At 39.8% G+C, this 15,195-nt stretch overlaps 1 protein-coding gene across 1 annotated transcript in view; it reads right to left on the bottom strand.

Annotated features, from left to right (window-relative positions):
- The window catches only part of TPRG1 (tumor protein p63 regulated 1), a 103,576-nt gene that overhangs the window by 72,099 nt on the left and 16,282 nt on the right, over positions 1–15,195 (bottom strand). Inside the window, exon 3 of the mRNA XM_063087602.1 lies at positions 80–256. Within this exon, the coding sequence (XP_062943672.1) occupies positions 80–256 (177 nt within the window). The remainder of the gene's footprint in view (positions 1–79; positions 257–15,195) is intronic.

Below are 15,195 nucleotides of genomic sequence, written 5' to 3'. Positions count from 1 at the left end.
AACTGGTCTCTGTGACTGTTTTCCCTGCCTGCGCCACCCCCACTGTACCATTTTCTCAAGTCTGAGCCACAATACTCACTTGTCCAGTGACATCCCAGGGAAGACAAACTTGCCCAGGCAGATGCGATAGATGGCACTCAGGGGAATCCGCTGGAGCTGCACACAGCTGAGCATGATGAAGTCATATTTGCAGATCAAGAGAGTCTTGTCTGTGACAAGCAAAATCCTCTCCTTCTCATTATTCCAGTGGTCTATCCTGCAGGAATCATCACAGAGAAGAAAAGTTGATGACATAGCCTTTCCAAGTACATCCGCTGAAACATCTCTCCCAACACAGAAGACAATAAGGTTTGATCACCTCAGAAGAAATAGGGTCTGAGAAATACCTAATGCCACCTCCTCTCTCCCAGTCTATTCCCATGAGTAAGGGAAGGGGAAGGGGAAGATGATGGGGAAATGTGTGCATGTGTGCACATGCACGTGCGCACGTGTGTGTGTGTTCCATGAGGGCACAGACTGTCAGACTACTCAGTCTATCCACTTCCTGTCAAATAGACTGCACTAATTAAACATCTGTTGGGTGAATAAATGAATGTCAATTATAGTCATTTTGGAGGCCTTTGGGTAGCGTGATGGTGGAGGTGCAAACTTCCAAATCTATCACTTACTAACTCTGTAAGAGTGGACTTTCAACCTTTCTATGGTGCAGGTTCCTTATCTGCGAAATGTAAACAGTACTAGCGCTCACCTCATGAGTTTAGAGGATTAAGGAAGACGATTCTCAGCCAGGGCTCTGTAAATTAGCTGTTATTATTACTGGCAGGGACCTAAGTCACTAAGCGACTTTGAGTAACTCACATATATGCCACTCTTCGGCGTAGCTTTACATAGGCAAGATGAAGTCAGGAATTGAATCAATGGGAGGAGAAACAGAAGGAAAAGGGAAATGAAGGAGAAAGAAAGAAGCAGAAGGAGAAAAAGAAGGATGGGATCATTGACTGAGGCCCTAGTGTGTGCCAGCCAATATGATTTATAAGAATTAGCTCTACATCTCACCACAACACTTTGAGGAAGGTTACATCCAAAGTCACTCAGCTAGAGTATGACAGCTGAGTTATTCGTTTGGTGGCAGGAAACATCACAGAGTCCAAGAGATCTGGCCTAAATCTTGATTTTACAGTTTCCATCCATCCCAATACACAGTGATACTCAACTCCCACTTTGCTGAGAGAATGAGAGAATTTGTGATAGTCTTAGTCAGAAAGAAACCGGGAGCTCTGAAAAGTCTTACCAGATATCTACATACACTTCTCAAAATAGATTGCATCTACTTAGCAATAAGTTATAAGCTGCTGCCTAATAAACCAGACTTGTTTTAGTCTGAAAAACTGCAGCTTTTGGTTGAATGGTATTACTGAAAATGTCAGCACTCCATAATGAGATTTATTTTAAAAGGTAAAGGATTCGGGAAAAAGGAGAAATCTTTTTAGGAACACAGAGTGCTCTGCTGTGACACAGACTCTGCATAATTTACATGTCGGGAATGTCTGAATTCAAGTAAACACACAGGCTTATAAATAGTATGGGGCCACCATCTCTAGCTCTTGGGTGGTATATTTATTTATTTAAACTTCAATCACACCTTTTTTCTTCTAAAAACTCATGGAAAAAACATTGAATTACATATTCCTAATATTAATACCATCAAAGTTTGGTGATAATAACAATAACAAATATAGGAAAATAAATAACAATAGTGTACTATGTTTGTACAGCTCATGGAGGTTTACAAAGTCCTTGAATATCAATGCTCTTATTTAATCCTCACAATTACACTTTGGACTAAATGTTATTACCCTAATTTTAAAGACAAGGAAATTAAGATCCACAGACCCTTAAAATTTTACATTTAGCATGCCATATACAGGGACCTGAAATAGGTATTGAGACAACAAATCCAAGCACTGTGTTTGCTTTCTCTACAGTACCACCCATCTCCAAAAAAGGAGCCCACCTCCACAACGAGGACCTGAGTGTGGCATGTAAGTCACCTCCTCCGAAAGGAGATGAGGTGATGATACATACTACACCCAGAATTGTTCTCTCTAGCAAATTTCTTCTGCAAAACAACACTCATGACGGTCTCTTCCCAACCTTTTCCTCTTTCAGTGTTTCCTATCTTGGGGAAGAACCCTCCCTACATTGAATTATGCAAGTTGGAGACTTACGAGTCATCCAGGACTCGTGGCATTTCCTCTCCTTACGTGCCAAGGCCACAAAATTCTATTGTCCAAAGGTCTCTCAAAACCACCTACCTCTCTCCATCTTCAACTTCACCATCCTAATGCAGACTTCCTTCATTTCCTGCCTGGACTCTGCAATCACCCGCTCACTAGGCTTGGGCTACTAGCCACCTAGATCTCATTTACCTGCATCTACTCTTGCTCCCTTCCAAACTCTTTCCCTACAGCAGTGAGAGGGTTCTTTTGAAAAAAAGAAATGCAGTCACATTCCCACCCTGGCTTAAAATACTTCAACAGTTCCTCCTGGCCCTTATGAGAAATGATAAAAATTCTTAACCTGTTCTAAGCAGTTCTGCCATGTCAGACCCTACCTACTTCTTTAACCTCATCTCAGGCCAACTCTCTCCACTCTATTCTACTTGACCTTCATTCAATTTCTTGTATTCACCATGTTCCCTCCAACTTAAGGGCCTTTGCACATGCCATTCCCTCTGCTGGTAATGTTCTACCTGATCTTCTTCACGGCATTAACTCTTACACAGCTGAGTTCCATCACCCATTATTCCGGCAAGCCTTCCCAGACCTCTGTGACTATTTCTTCTCTTTCTAATATACACTTTCATAGCCCCACACATTTCTCCTTCATGGTATGTACCCCGGATACAATTATGGTACTTATCCTAGATGTAATTTTATAGTTATTTCTACAATATAATTAATTTTTGTCTCTTCTTCTATACTGTAAATTCTTCTAATACAGTCACTTCTTAACATTGTGTCTCCAAGATTATAGGTGTCAAAAAATATTTCTAAAATGAATTAGTGAAGGATGAACAATGCTTGCTTTGTGCAACTTCTGTGCCTTGGCTCATGCTGCTTGGGGAATCTGATCTTCAGGTTTACACATTGAAATACTCCCCCATATAAAAGCACACTTAAAAAAAAAAATCAGTAACATTGGGGAAATGTTCATGCCGTAATAGAAAGAGCAGGATTCGAAATGCTACCTACAATATGCTTCCAGTTTTGTAACAACAACGACAGAATAGTACACATGTCAAAATGCTAACACTGATTATTTTTGAGTGGTGGGATTTCAAGTGACTTTTATTTCTTTTCATGCTTTTATTTGCCAGTTTAATCCTTTTTTTTTTTTACAATAAACATATTCTACTTTTTTGATCAAAGGATTTTATTTTTAATTAAAAAGAAAAAACTCACCCATCCTTTAAATTCCAGCTTAAATGCTATTTCATGGAGCCTTCCCTTTACCTCCCTCACCCTCAAGGGGATGTCATCTTTCCTTTGTTTAAATACACGTAAGCCTTTATCAGTGCCTCGACTGCGGCCCTTGTCACAATCTTCTCTGTATTACAGTGATTTCTGTACAATCACCCCTCCCCCACATTAAATGAGATCCCCTGTAGTGCAGAGTCAGTGTCTTATCCATATCTGGGCCTCCTCAATGTACCCAGCACAGAGAGAGCAGGTTCTCTGCAAATGGGCAGGGCAGGGAATGAAATAATAGAACCGTTAAGACCCATCCCCTTCGTTGTGAGTCTGTCTCCTCTGGCAGAGAATTCGCTGCATCTCTCCTAGCCTCTGTCCCTAAGCACCAACTTTCCTGCATGACTGGAAGGAGCCTAGGTCCCCTCAGGTAGGAGAGCACTCTGGAGCTCCGTGAGCCTGCGGTTGCTTGGGACGGCAACAGTTTCCCCAGCAGAGGGCAACAGCGAACTGGGAATGACCTGCAGTACCGCGATTTTCAGGACCCCCACCCCTTTACTCAAATCATCCCGGATGTCACCCCAGTGACCCCATCCCCACGCCCAACAATACTTTCAGCTGCTCTCTTAAAGCAGTGTCAAATCAATTTGTGGTTTGGAAATGATTTCCTTCCAAGAAAGATTTTCTTCTAATAGTATTCTCTCTTTCTCCCCCCACCCCCACTCCCCCCTACTCAGTGAGTAGAGGCATCTTCCCCGATATTGAATAGAGTGGCTATCCCTTATTTACAAATTAATCTCCGTGCACCCCTCAAACCTCTTAGCATAGCCCAGCCCTTAAAGAGGAAGACAGTATCTTAGCTAGCCAGGAATCAGCAACCCAGGAGGGAAACACTGAATCATTCATTCTGCACATATTCCCTGAGCACCCACTGGGTTCCAGGCCCTGAAGAGAATCCAATTTGGGTTTGCTCTTCAAACACAAACAGATGAAAAATGCATGGCATTAAAGCAAAGTGATTTTCCTCCCCCTGATTTAAGTGGTGTCTTATAAAACCTTTAACTAAATAATCCACATGAATTTCTTTCAATAGTTTGGTTACTCTTTCCCTGGGCCTCTCCAAATTGTTTAAAATAGAGACCCTCAAAATAAGTACGGTATTCTAATAAAAAGCCAGTTTCCACCAGCCTTCCCCATTGCCAGGCCTCCTGACTTGACTTCTTCGAGTTGTTTCTTTCCCCACTACCCTATGCAGCCAGTCATGGACCAGGCTCTGTGCTAGTTACCAGGAATACTGAGAAGACCACGTGCTCTTAAGGAACATACAATTCTCTAAGATCTGAAGGACGTGGCACCCAACGGTGCTGTGAGATTTGACAAGGGTAACACAAGTCCACAGGGGCAGAAGCCTGGTCTCAGGACTCCACGGTACTAAGGAAAAGCAACCCCAGGCATCTAGTCAATGTCCTTGAAGAATGTTCTCTTTTCAACACTTAGTTTACTGCTGTTCGGTGAAGATCTGTGTTGGAAGAGAACAGGTTGCAAAGTACAAATGACTCTCTGGAATGTAAACAAGGAAAGGACTAGGACTCGGGAGTACTTAATTTCTTTAGCACTTCTTTAATGTGCACCTACTATAAGGCAGATAGAGTGTCCCCATAAAAGTAGACAGGAAAGAAATATCCATTTATGAACTCTCTAAAAGCTACTTTTCTCCTGAATAAGGAAGGTCCTACCATAGGTTTCATCATATTGTTACAGCTGATGGCAGAAAAAAAAAAAATGGTAACTTTTCTTCAGAAAACACAGGGGTTTGTGAGTTCTAAAAATATAATAAAAATTATAAACAATAAGTTTAGTTGAGATTATATGTGCATACATATATATTTACATATGTATATAATCTGAAACTTCTGAGATCTATATACGCATAGGAATAATTCTGCTATGCATTTTTCTTAGATTATAGTAACAGAAGCCTCTGTGTATTGGGGTTCTTCTCAGGTCAGGTATCGTGCCAGATGCTATTTACGTATTATCTCTTTTAATCTTCACCAAGCAATCCTGATAAATATAGATGAAAACTGACGCTCAGTGACGTGTTATTGACTGAATGTGTCCCCCCCCAAATCCATACATTGAAGCCCTAACCCTCAATGTGATGGTATTAGGAGGTGGGGCGTTTAAGGGGTGATTAACTTTAGATGAGATCATGAGGGTGAAGCCCCCATAATGGGATCAGCATCCTTCTGAGAAGAGGAAGAGACACCAGAGCTGCTTCTTTCTGCCGTGTGAGGATACAGCAAGAAGGCAGCTGTCTGCAGGCCAGGTGACGGCCCTCACCAAGAACAAAATAAGCTAACTGGCCAGCACTTTTATCTTCAACTTTCAGCTCCAGAACTGAGAAGCAAATGTCTGTTAGTCAAGCCACCCAGTTTATGGTATTCTGTTACAGCAGCCCAAACTGACTAATACAGGAGGGTAATTTATTCAAAGTAACACAGTCAGGCTTCGTCCAAGATATGTTTAACTTTAAGCTCTTGAACTCTCCACTTTACCAAAGCACCATCCATTAGGAAGGTAATGAAACCTCTGCATTTAATTAATAAAGAGTGCTGTGTACCTGTACTATGTTCCAGACATTATATAGGCACTCAGACTCTAAGGTCCTCTACAATGGTCCCTGTCCCTAAGAAGCTTGTAATCTAATGAAGGAGAAAGATAAGTAAATCAAGTATTATGGTATAGTGTATGAACAATAAGATGGAAATTTGCACATGGTACTATGGAAATCCTGATCAATGGCTAACATCTATTTAATGCTTACTTTGTAGGAGTTTTTGCTCTAAGTGCTTTACATGGATTACTTCATTTTGGTTTACAACTCTGTGAGGAAAGTAATGTCATTACACCCATTTCACAGATATGTAACTAAAGCATAAAGATGCCATTCTCCATGCTCTTAGACTTCCCAGCTTGAAAACCATGAGCCAAATATATTTTTATTGTTTATAAATTATCCGGCCTCAGGTATTGTGTTATAGCAATACAAAACATACTAAGACAACCACTATATCATGTCCCAGTCCCAACCTAGCCTGGGGCAGAAAAACTGCTTTGTGGATGTCAATTTCTTTCTTCATGTTCCTCCTCTGATGACAAACTGCATTTGGCCAGCAGTTTTGTCAAGATTCTTAAGAGTTTGCATCATAACTACAAATGAGTCTTTATCTTCATCTTACATTTCAAGTTCTAGTTCCTGAGCAGTGGCAGGCGTTTCATCACACAGGCCAGGGTTGAAAATGCAGCTCTGCCACTTATTAGCTGTAAGATCTTGGAAAGTTACTTATTTTTTCTAAGATTCAGTTTCCATGTCTCCAAAATAAAGCTTATAACAGTATATTCCTCATAGGTCTGTTGTGAAGATGAGATACTACATGGAGAGAACTCAGTGCAATACGAAGCACACATAAAATACTCAATTATTGATGCTATTAATATGATGATGATGAACACTCTTCCAAATCCTTTAAACAATTTGCAACATCTACTGAATTAAATCAGTTAATGAATGCGTGATTGAAGTAAATCCATGTAAAGAGAACTCCTCAAGCCTATAATAGTTTTCAGATATACAAAATATTTTTATCTCAATTTCCCAAAAAATTAAAATAGCAGTCATTAATTCCACACATAAGACAAGTTTCTACCTGTTTGCCTGTTTGTTTGCCTGGCACAGCTACGTGTATTTTCACTATATTAGAAGTTATACATGAATTACCCTGACTTAGTGCATTGTATGTGAGTTTCCCTTTGCAGGTGGCTGCAGTGGAATACCTTAGAAGACAAGGACCTGGAGCAGTTGGAACAAAGACCCAATAGGAAACTCATGAGAGTGCCAATGAAGGGGGCATGCTACATTCATTTAGATACCCTGGCCAGAGAAGCCAATGGCAGATTCAGATATAAGCCCACATCAGAAGTCACAAGGGCAGCAACTCAGTATTATACCTCAAACACAAATAATTACCTTGTAATTGAGCTTCTCACTATGTGGCATAAAGAAGGTATTTCTTTAGAGAGGCAATACCAGGTAACCAGGCCAGAAATAATCTCTCCACCAATCCAACAAATATTTATTGAGCAACTATTATACTCCAGGTATTAGTGGTATATTGGGGAACCAAACAAGCCCCTATTCCTCTGGCACTTACATTCTGGGAGGGGACACAGACAAAAGGAAACAGACACATAAATAAGGAGACTTGGAGAAAAGGTTCATAGTGGAAGATCTGTGAGAATAATATTGCAGGTAAAGCAAAGAGCTGTTGCAAAGCCCTGAGATGGCATCTATTGAGGTCCATAAAATAGGAAGAAGGCCAGTGTCACTGAAGCATAGGGAGCAAGGAAAGTGGAGGAAGGTTTCAGCAGAAGCCAGATTACATGCAGAAACAATTGGAATCTTTTGTAACTTATGAATATTTATCACATTAAATGGTTATGATCCCCTTCTTTATAGATAGAGGGACCATGTCTCAATAAAGTGACAGTGGATCTAGGGGTGAAGTGGCCGAGCCAAGGCCAGAATCCAGCTCTTCTGACTCACATCTCAGGCTATATACGTTCCATCAAGCTGCTTTTCCCACTTATCTTTTCTACGCAACCGGGCAATTGTGCTCTCCCTACTGCACTACCATCACCAAGAGGATATTTTTAAAGCTACACACAAAAAAAGAATCTGAGCACACCCCACCCTTCCCTCTTTCCCACAAAACTACTGAATAGCTATTGAATAACTCCAGTCCTCCACAGGAGCTAGCAAGAGGCCCACTCCTTGAGGGTCTCTCTCCTCCCCTGAATTCAAGAGAGGGGATTCACTTGATCAGAAGCCAGGGAAGCTGGCAGGAGAACAAGGCCTAATTTTGAAGAGGTAGCAAAGAGGGAAGAAGAGAGGGATGAGATAGAACAAATGTACACATCTTGCCACCTCCACTCTTTTATTTCTTTAAATGGGAGAGATATCTGCTTACTGTACTATGTCAGTTCCAACTCATTGGGTTCAGGAGACACAGCTCAAATCAGGCAAACCCAAGAAGAGGAGACGAGTTATAAAACTACTCTGAGAAATCCCACAGAAATTCAAGAACAGGAACCACAGCACAGCTGAGATTCATGGAACCTGGAAAACCACAAGGAACAAAAGCTACTCGCTCAGGGGTGGTCTCTATCACAATTTCTGTGTCTCTCTGCACCTCTCTTCTGTTTCCTCTTGACTGGTGTGCTCCTTTTTCTTACCGTCAGTTTACATACCTCTTTAATTCCACCTTGCCAATGACCTTTCATTGTTTCCTTGGTCCTGACTATACATGAATTTTCAGATCTGCTCTCATAGCTAACAGGTATATGTCTGTATCTCCCAGTTCAAATTTCAAGGTAGGAAATTCTGTCAGTCAAAATCACTCCTGTGAGCTCTCCTGTGGGTCACAGGCCGGCTGATGGGTTAGCCCCTCTTCGTCCAATCAGCTATGGCCAGAGGCTGAAGTTCCGCATTAGAAAATAGGAATTGCTGGTGAGAAGCACTTAATTATTTTTTAGAATTGTTTTATCTATTCTAATTCATTTGTCTTTACATAAAAATTTTCTTTACCTACAAAAAATCTTGCTGAGTTTGTTACAGGAATTGTGCTAAATCCATATTACATATTTGAAGAGAATTGACATTTTTATTATATTGAAAGACCTTTCAATCCTTGGACACGGGATGTCTCTCCATTTATTTAGATCTCCTGTGCTTTCTTTTATCAGCATTTTGTAGATTTTGGCAGACAAGCCATGTATGTGTTTGTTAGATTTACACCTATGTATTTCTTCTTTATTTTTGAATGACTATAAATGTTATTGTATATTAAATTTCAGTTTTCACTTTTTTATTGCTAATAAGTAGAAATATCATTGATATGATTATATGATTTTAATTCTTTAGCCTATTAATATGATAAATTATATTGATTGATTTTTCAATATTGGACCTGCCTTGCATTCCTGGAATAAACCCATCTGGTCATGGTGTATAATTCTTTTTATATATTGCTGAATTCTACTTGCTATTATTTTAAGAATTTTTGCATCTATATTCCTGAGGAATATTGATGTGTAGTTTTATTTTTGTACAGTCTTTTTCTGGTTTTGGTCTCAGGTTATACTGGCTTTATAGAATGAACTGGGAAGTTTTTCCTTCTCCTCTGTTTTCTAGAAGAAATTACATAAATTGGTGTTTATTCTTCTGTAAACATTTAATAGAATTCTCCAGTAAAACTGTCAGGGCTTGCGAATTTATTTGGGGAGAGTTTTTAGTTAAAAATTCAATTTCCGGGCCAGCCCCATGGCTCAGTCAAGAGAGTGCGGCGCTGGTAGTGCCGAGGCGGCGGGTTCGGATCCTATATAGGGATGGCCGTTGCGCTCACTGGCTGAGCATGGTGCAGACCACACCATGCCCAGGGTCACAATCCCCTTACCGATCAAAAAAAAAAAAAAAAAAATTCAATTTCCTATTGTTATAGGGCTATTCAAATTTTCTATTTCATGTTGAGTGAGTTGTAGTAGTTCATGTGTTTTGATAAGTTGGTCCATTTTATGTAAGTTATAAAATTCATGTGTGCAGAGTTGTTAGCTACAATCCCTCTTTATCTCTTCGATGTTTGCAGGGTCTGTAGTGATGTCCCCTGTTTTGTTCCTGATATTGATAACTATTGTCTCCTCTCTTTTTTTCTTTGTCAGCCTTGCTAGAGGTTTGTTGATTGTATTGATCCTTTCAGAGAACCAGCTTTTTTTCCCACTGATTTTCTCTATTATTTGGGGGGAGGAGGGCTCACTGGTTTCTACGTTTATCTATTTCCTTCCTTCTGCTCACTTTGGGATTTTGTTCTTCTTTTTCTAGTTTCTTAAAGCAAGAGCTTAGATTATTGAATTGAGACTTTTTATCAATTGATATAAGCACCTTTTCTTTACTGCTATAAACTTGCATTTCAGCACTGTTTTAACTATATTCCACACAGTTTGATATACTATATTTTTCTTTTCATTCAGTTCAATGTAGTTTTCATTTCCTTTGAAATTCTCTCTTTGATCCCTGGATTACTTAGAAATATGTTGTTTGGTTTTTAAATCTTTAGAGATTTTACTATCCTTTCGATATTGATTTCTAGTTTGATTTTATTTTAGTCAGAGAACATATTCTGTGTGATTATAGTTTTTGTAAATTTGTTGAGATTTGTTTTGTGGCTCAGAATATGATAAATCCTGGTATATACAATGTGGGTGCTTGAAAAGAATGTGTGTTCTGCTGTTATTGGGTGGAGTAGTCTATAAATATTAATTAGGTCCTATTGATTGATGGTGTTGTTGAATTCTTAATTATTCCTGATTTTCTGTTTAGTTGTTATGTAAATTATTGAGAGAATGATGTTGAAGTCTCCAACTATAATTGTGGATATGTCTATTTCTCCTTTAATTCTATTAGTTTCTATTTCACATATTTTGCAGCTCTGTTGTTTGTTGCATACACATTTAGAATTGCTATATTGTCTTGGTGGATTGACCCTTTTATCATTATACAATAACTCTTTATGTCCCTGATCATTTTTTTTACTCAGAATTCTACATTTTTATTTATTCACATAGCACAACATTTCAGAAACCATAGCAACTCTTAGACTGTGCAGTTCTGTCTACTGAACAAACCAGTGGATGCAGAAGCATTTAGCTGCATCAGACTTCTTTAACCTCTTGGCTCTTTCTGAGTCCTCCCTAATTGGCAGCAGTCATGGGAAAACAAACACTTCCAAGTACATTTGTGACTGCAGTAACTAAATGCCCTCACTGTCCTATAATTCAGGTCACTCAGGGACCATTAGCTATCTGGATGAGGTTGCTACCGTGGAGAATTTACAGAGAAAAGCAATGTGTTTAATTAAGTGGTTGTTGCAAACACCCATCCAGTATAAATGGATTCTGGCAACAGAGGTACTTTTCTTGCTGCCAGAGACCTGCCACAGGTCATTAACATCTTGATAGATTTGAGGCACTTTTCAGCCTGAGTGCTTTCACCCAAGGACAGAGGCAAGTGTTATTGAGCTTTGAGTTGCTCTGAGGGCCAGGGGTATGGACACTCCTAGCGTCAGTGAAAGGCTTCAAACAGTAGATGACTCTATTGAAATTAAATTTGAGTCAAGTCCATGATAAGTTCTGAGCCACACACAGTACTAAGCACTAGGAGGTGGGCAGAGATGGACTTGCACAAAAATGAACAACAATCAGGCCCTGCCTCAAGGAATGCTTTCCTCACAAAGTGCACAATGAACTACATTATGTAGTATAATATGAGCACAAAATGGGAAATAAGATTAGTCTGGCTGAATTAATATGGAAAGGGTCTATGGAGTCAATATCCCCGAAGGACAGGAAATGTCTGGATCAGCAGAAATAAAGGAAAAGCATACAAAACAGAGAAAACTGTATGAGTACAGTCATGAGGCCAAAGCATAGCATCAGGAATTTGGGGGAACAGCACACAGTTCAATTTGACTGACAGAATTTTAAAGGGGCATAATGACAAATAAGTCTCGAGAGGGAAGTTCAGTCATGATGTGCAGGGTCTTGAGGAGACAGCAGAAGTATATGGAGGCAGGGAGGACCCATGAAGTTCTTGGATCACAAGTATAGGAATAATCTGGGCCAGCACCTCTCGAATTTAATGTTCATAGGAATCAACTGGGGATGCTGTGAAAATGCATGTTCTGGGGTGAGACCTGAGGGTTGGCATTGCTAGTGCTGCTGGTCCCAAGACCACACTTTTAGTGGTAGGGGTCTATCTAGAATAGATAGAAGTGTGCAAAAATGAATGGGATTAAGTAGAAAATGCAGTTCAGAATGTTAACTTAATTCGCACAGTACTTTGATCATTCAATTCATCACAACTAAAAAAGATTAGAAATCCCTGATTTCTAGTTCTTTGGCCTTTTTACTTTTTAATTATTATTAGTAGTATTTCTCATTATGTAATTAGTTCAACAATCCTTATAGCATAATGAGACTGTGACAAGATAAAAGTGTGATGGGTTTTAGTCCATCAGTTTCACCTACCATCCCCTACAGGTATCTGACTTTTTTAGTTCTTTCTGGGCAAAGACTAAAAAAAGTCAAATGAACAGCACCACCCAGAAAAGGGTCTGGAGAGGAAAAGAGGAAAAGGTCTCTGAACCTGCCCAATGAACCTTAGACCCTCCTTCCTACAAACAAAAGACAATCAACAAAGAAATCAGACATAGCGTCAAAGATCATTTAACCAATTAAAACTGCAGTGATCGCTGTGTCAGGAAATGAAAAATCACAAAAAGAAGCAAGAGCAGTGTAAAGAGAAGACAAGTAGGCTGGGAGAGAGGTGTCATGAAGTCAAACTCTCCCGTGACCCTTAATAAGTGGTTGCTCGTGGACAGGTCATTCAATCGCTCGGTTTCTTCATCCATGAAATAAAGCCAATAGTTCCTCCCTGCCTTCTCTCATGGGTCTGTTTGAGGATCACAGGTGTGAAAGCCATCACATGCAGTGCTGCTTCTGGGATCAGTGTGCTACAAAGAGGCAAGGCTGTGCCTAGGAAATAGTTCCTGGTCACCTGTTCCTCAATGTTTCTTTATCTCCCAGGCTGGCTTTCTTTTTATTTAAAGGTCTGGGAGAGCTCTTTCTTTTGGAAAACCTTTCTAAATTAAGCAGAGATGCCCTGCACACTTTCACTTATCCCATCAAGTCCAAGAAACAGAATTCTCGGTTTTTCAAACATGTTTCTGCCAGAGGAAGCACAGCAGAATCTGCAAGGGATGGCAAATATGGAAGAGGCAGCCCTTGTTCATCAGGGGCTTCCCTGTGACCACCACGCACACACAGAGTCTTTGCACAATAGTGAAAGGACTATTTTAGCAAAAGGCAGGGCAATGTGATAGGTTAGAGCTTTATCTCTGCTACTTTAGAGCCACGTTACTCTTCTGAGCCTCGATTCCCTCATCTGTCAACTGGAGGCAATGTTTCCTACCTCAGACCATTGCTGTGAAGATTAAACTAAATAAAGAAGAGCACTTTTAAACTATAAAGTGCTATAGAAATGTTACTTATTTTATCAAAAAATAAATGGGAATGCTTTATATATGTATATACTTATATCCAACAATATATAAATTTATATATTTACATATTTGTTTCCAATCGTAAAGTCTTACTCTACCCCGCTGATAGATATCCCTTACTCAGTGCTCCAATTTTAAAAGAATAATTATAATAAACCCTTAAATTTGTGTAGTCAATGACAGTTCAGAAAGAAATTGTTCAATAATAAGTGAATGCTTGAGTAACTTTACAAAAACTACATGGTAACCAAGAAAAATACAAGGAAAAAATAGAGAGAAGTACCATTTAGAAAAGATCATAAAAATTATATGCATTATACCCATATAACAGCAAATACATGGACAGCACTTATCACAACACTTTGTACATTTGAAATGCTCAACCAATGTTATAATCAATATATAATAATCTTTGGCAAAAATGCATGGGAAAAAGCCAGACTGATGTATATCAAAAGTTGGTAATGGTGTACTTCTTTTAAGAGTTCAATCATTGTTAATTGTAATGGACATTTTGAACAAATTCAGTAATTTAAAAAAAAAAAAAGGCAAACTCTACCCAAGTTCTCCCAGCGACACTGATAGTAAGCAGCAGATCCAGCATTCAAACCCAACTCCTCTGATTCCAAATTCAGGACTCTTTCTTTGACACCAGCCTGCCTCTCTAACTCAACCCTCATTCTGTCTCTGTGTTCAACATAGATAGTTAACTGGATTTCATATATTTATTGTGCCAAAGTCCTGGGACAAAATCCAGGAGGGTTGGGGGGAAAGTAGATAATGAAACATATTTTAAGTATTTTTCAAAGACAAAAAGCAAGAATTCCTTGACCCCAGCCACCTCGGGCACGTCTTTCCGTTTAGGAATAAGACGAAGGAGAGCAGCAGCAGCCCCCAACCACCACCACCACCACTTCACACTAATGTGAGCGGAGGGAAGATCCCATCTCCTTCTGCCGCCTCAGCTACCGGACAGAGACATCTCGAGAACATTCTGCTGAAGGGCCACTTCACAGCCATCCCATCAGACTTGCTGAGTCTCCACAGAATGTCAAGATGTTCTCCTTGGTGCTGGCTTAATGGATCACTTCTGAAAGCACACACACACAGCTTCATTTAAAACTCCTTTTTCAAAAGGGCCGAGAAAGAGAATGAGAGGAGAGATGGGGTTGACATAAACGCCATCCTGTCTGTATAGCTTAGCGGTGTATAAAGCTCCTGGATGGGCTGGGCTGGGGCGGGGATCCTAAACGGAAACTCCTCAAGCTATACCTAATGGTTTCAGCTAAACTGAGATCTAGCTGGGGTTATGGCTGCACCTCTCCAGTTCCCTTCTTGGCCTCTCTGTCCATTCTCTCTGTGTCCTCTTCCCAAGTGCCTCCAAACTCAATTTCCTAATTTACTGAATAGTATATCCATATCAAATTAGAAGATCACAAAGTAGCTCACCTGAGTTAATTTGGGTGGTATCCCTAGGAAAATAGTTTTACTGACTTAATTAATGTTTGTTTCTTTTTTTTTAATGCTCCTAGCTTCTATAGAAGGCACTA

This window comes from Cynocephalus volans, chromosome 1, assembly GCF_027409185.1.
Source record: "Cynocephalus volans isolate mCynVol1 chromosome 1, mCynVol1.pri, whole genome shotgun sequence".
NCBI classification, from domain to species: Eukaryota; Metazoa; Chordata; class Mammalia; order Dermoptera; family Cynocephalidae; genus Cynocephalus; species Cynocephalus volans.
Note: the sequence above shows the minus strand (reverse complement) of the source record. Positions and strands in the feature narration are given on the sequence as shown.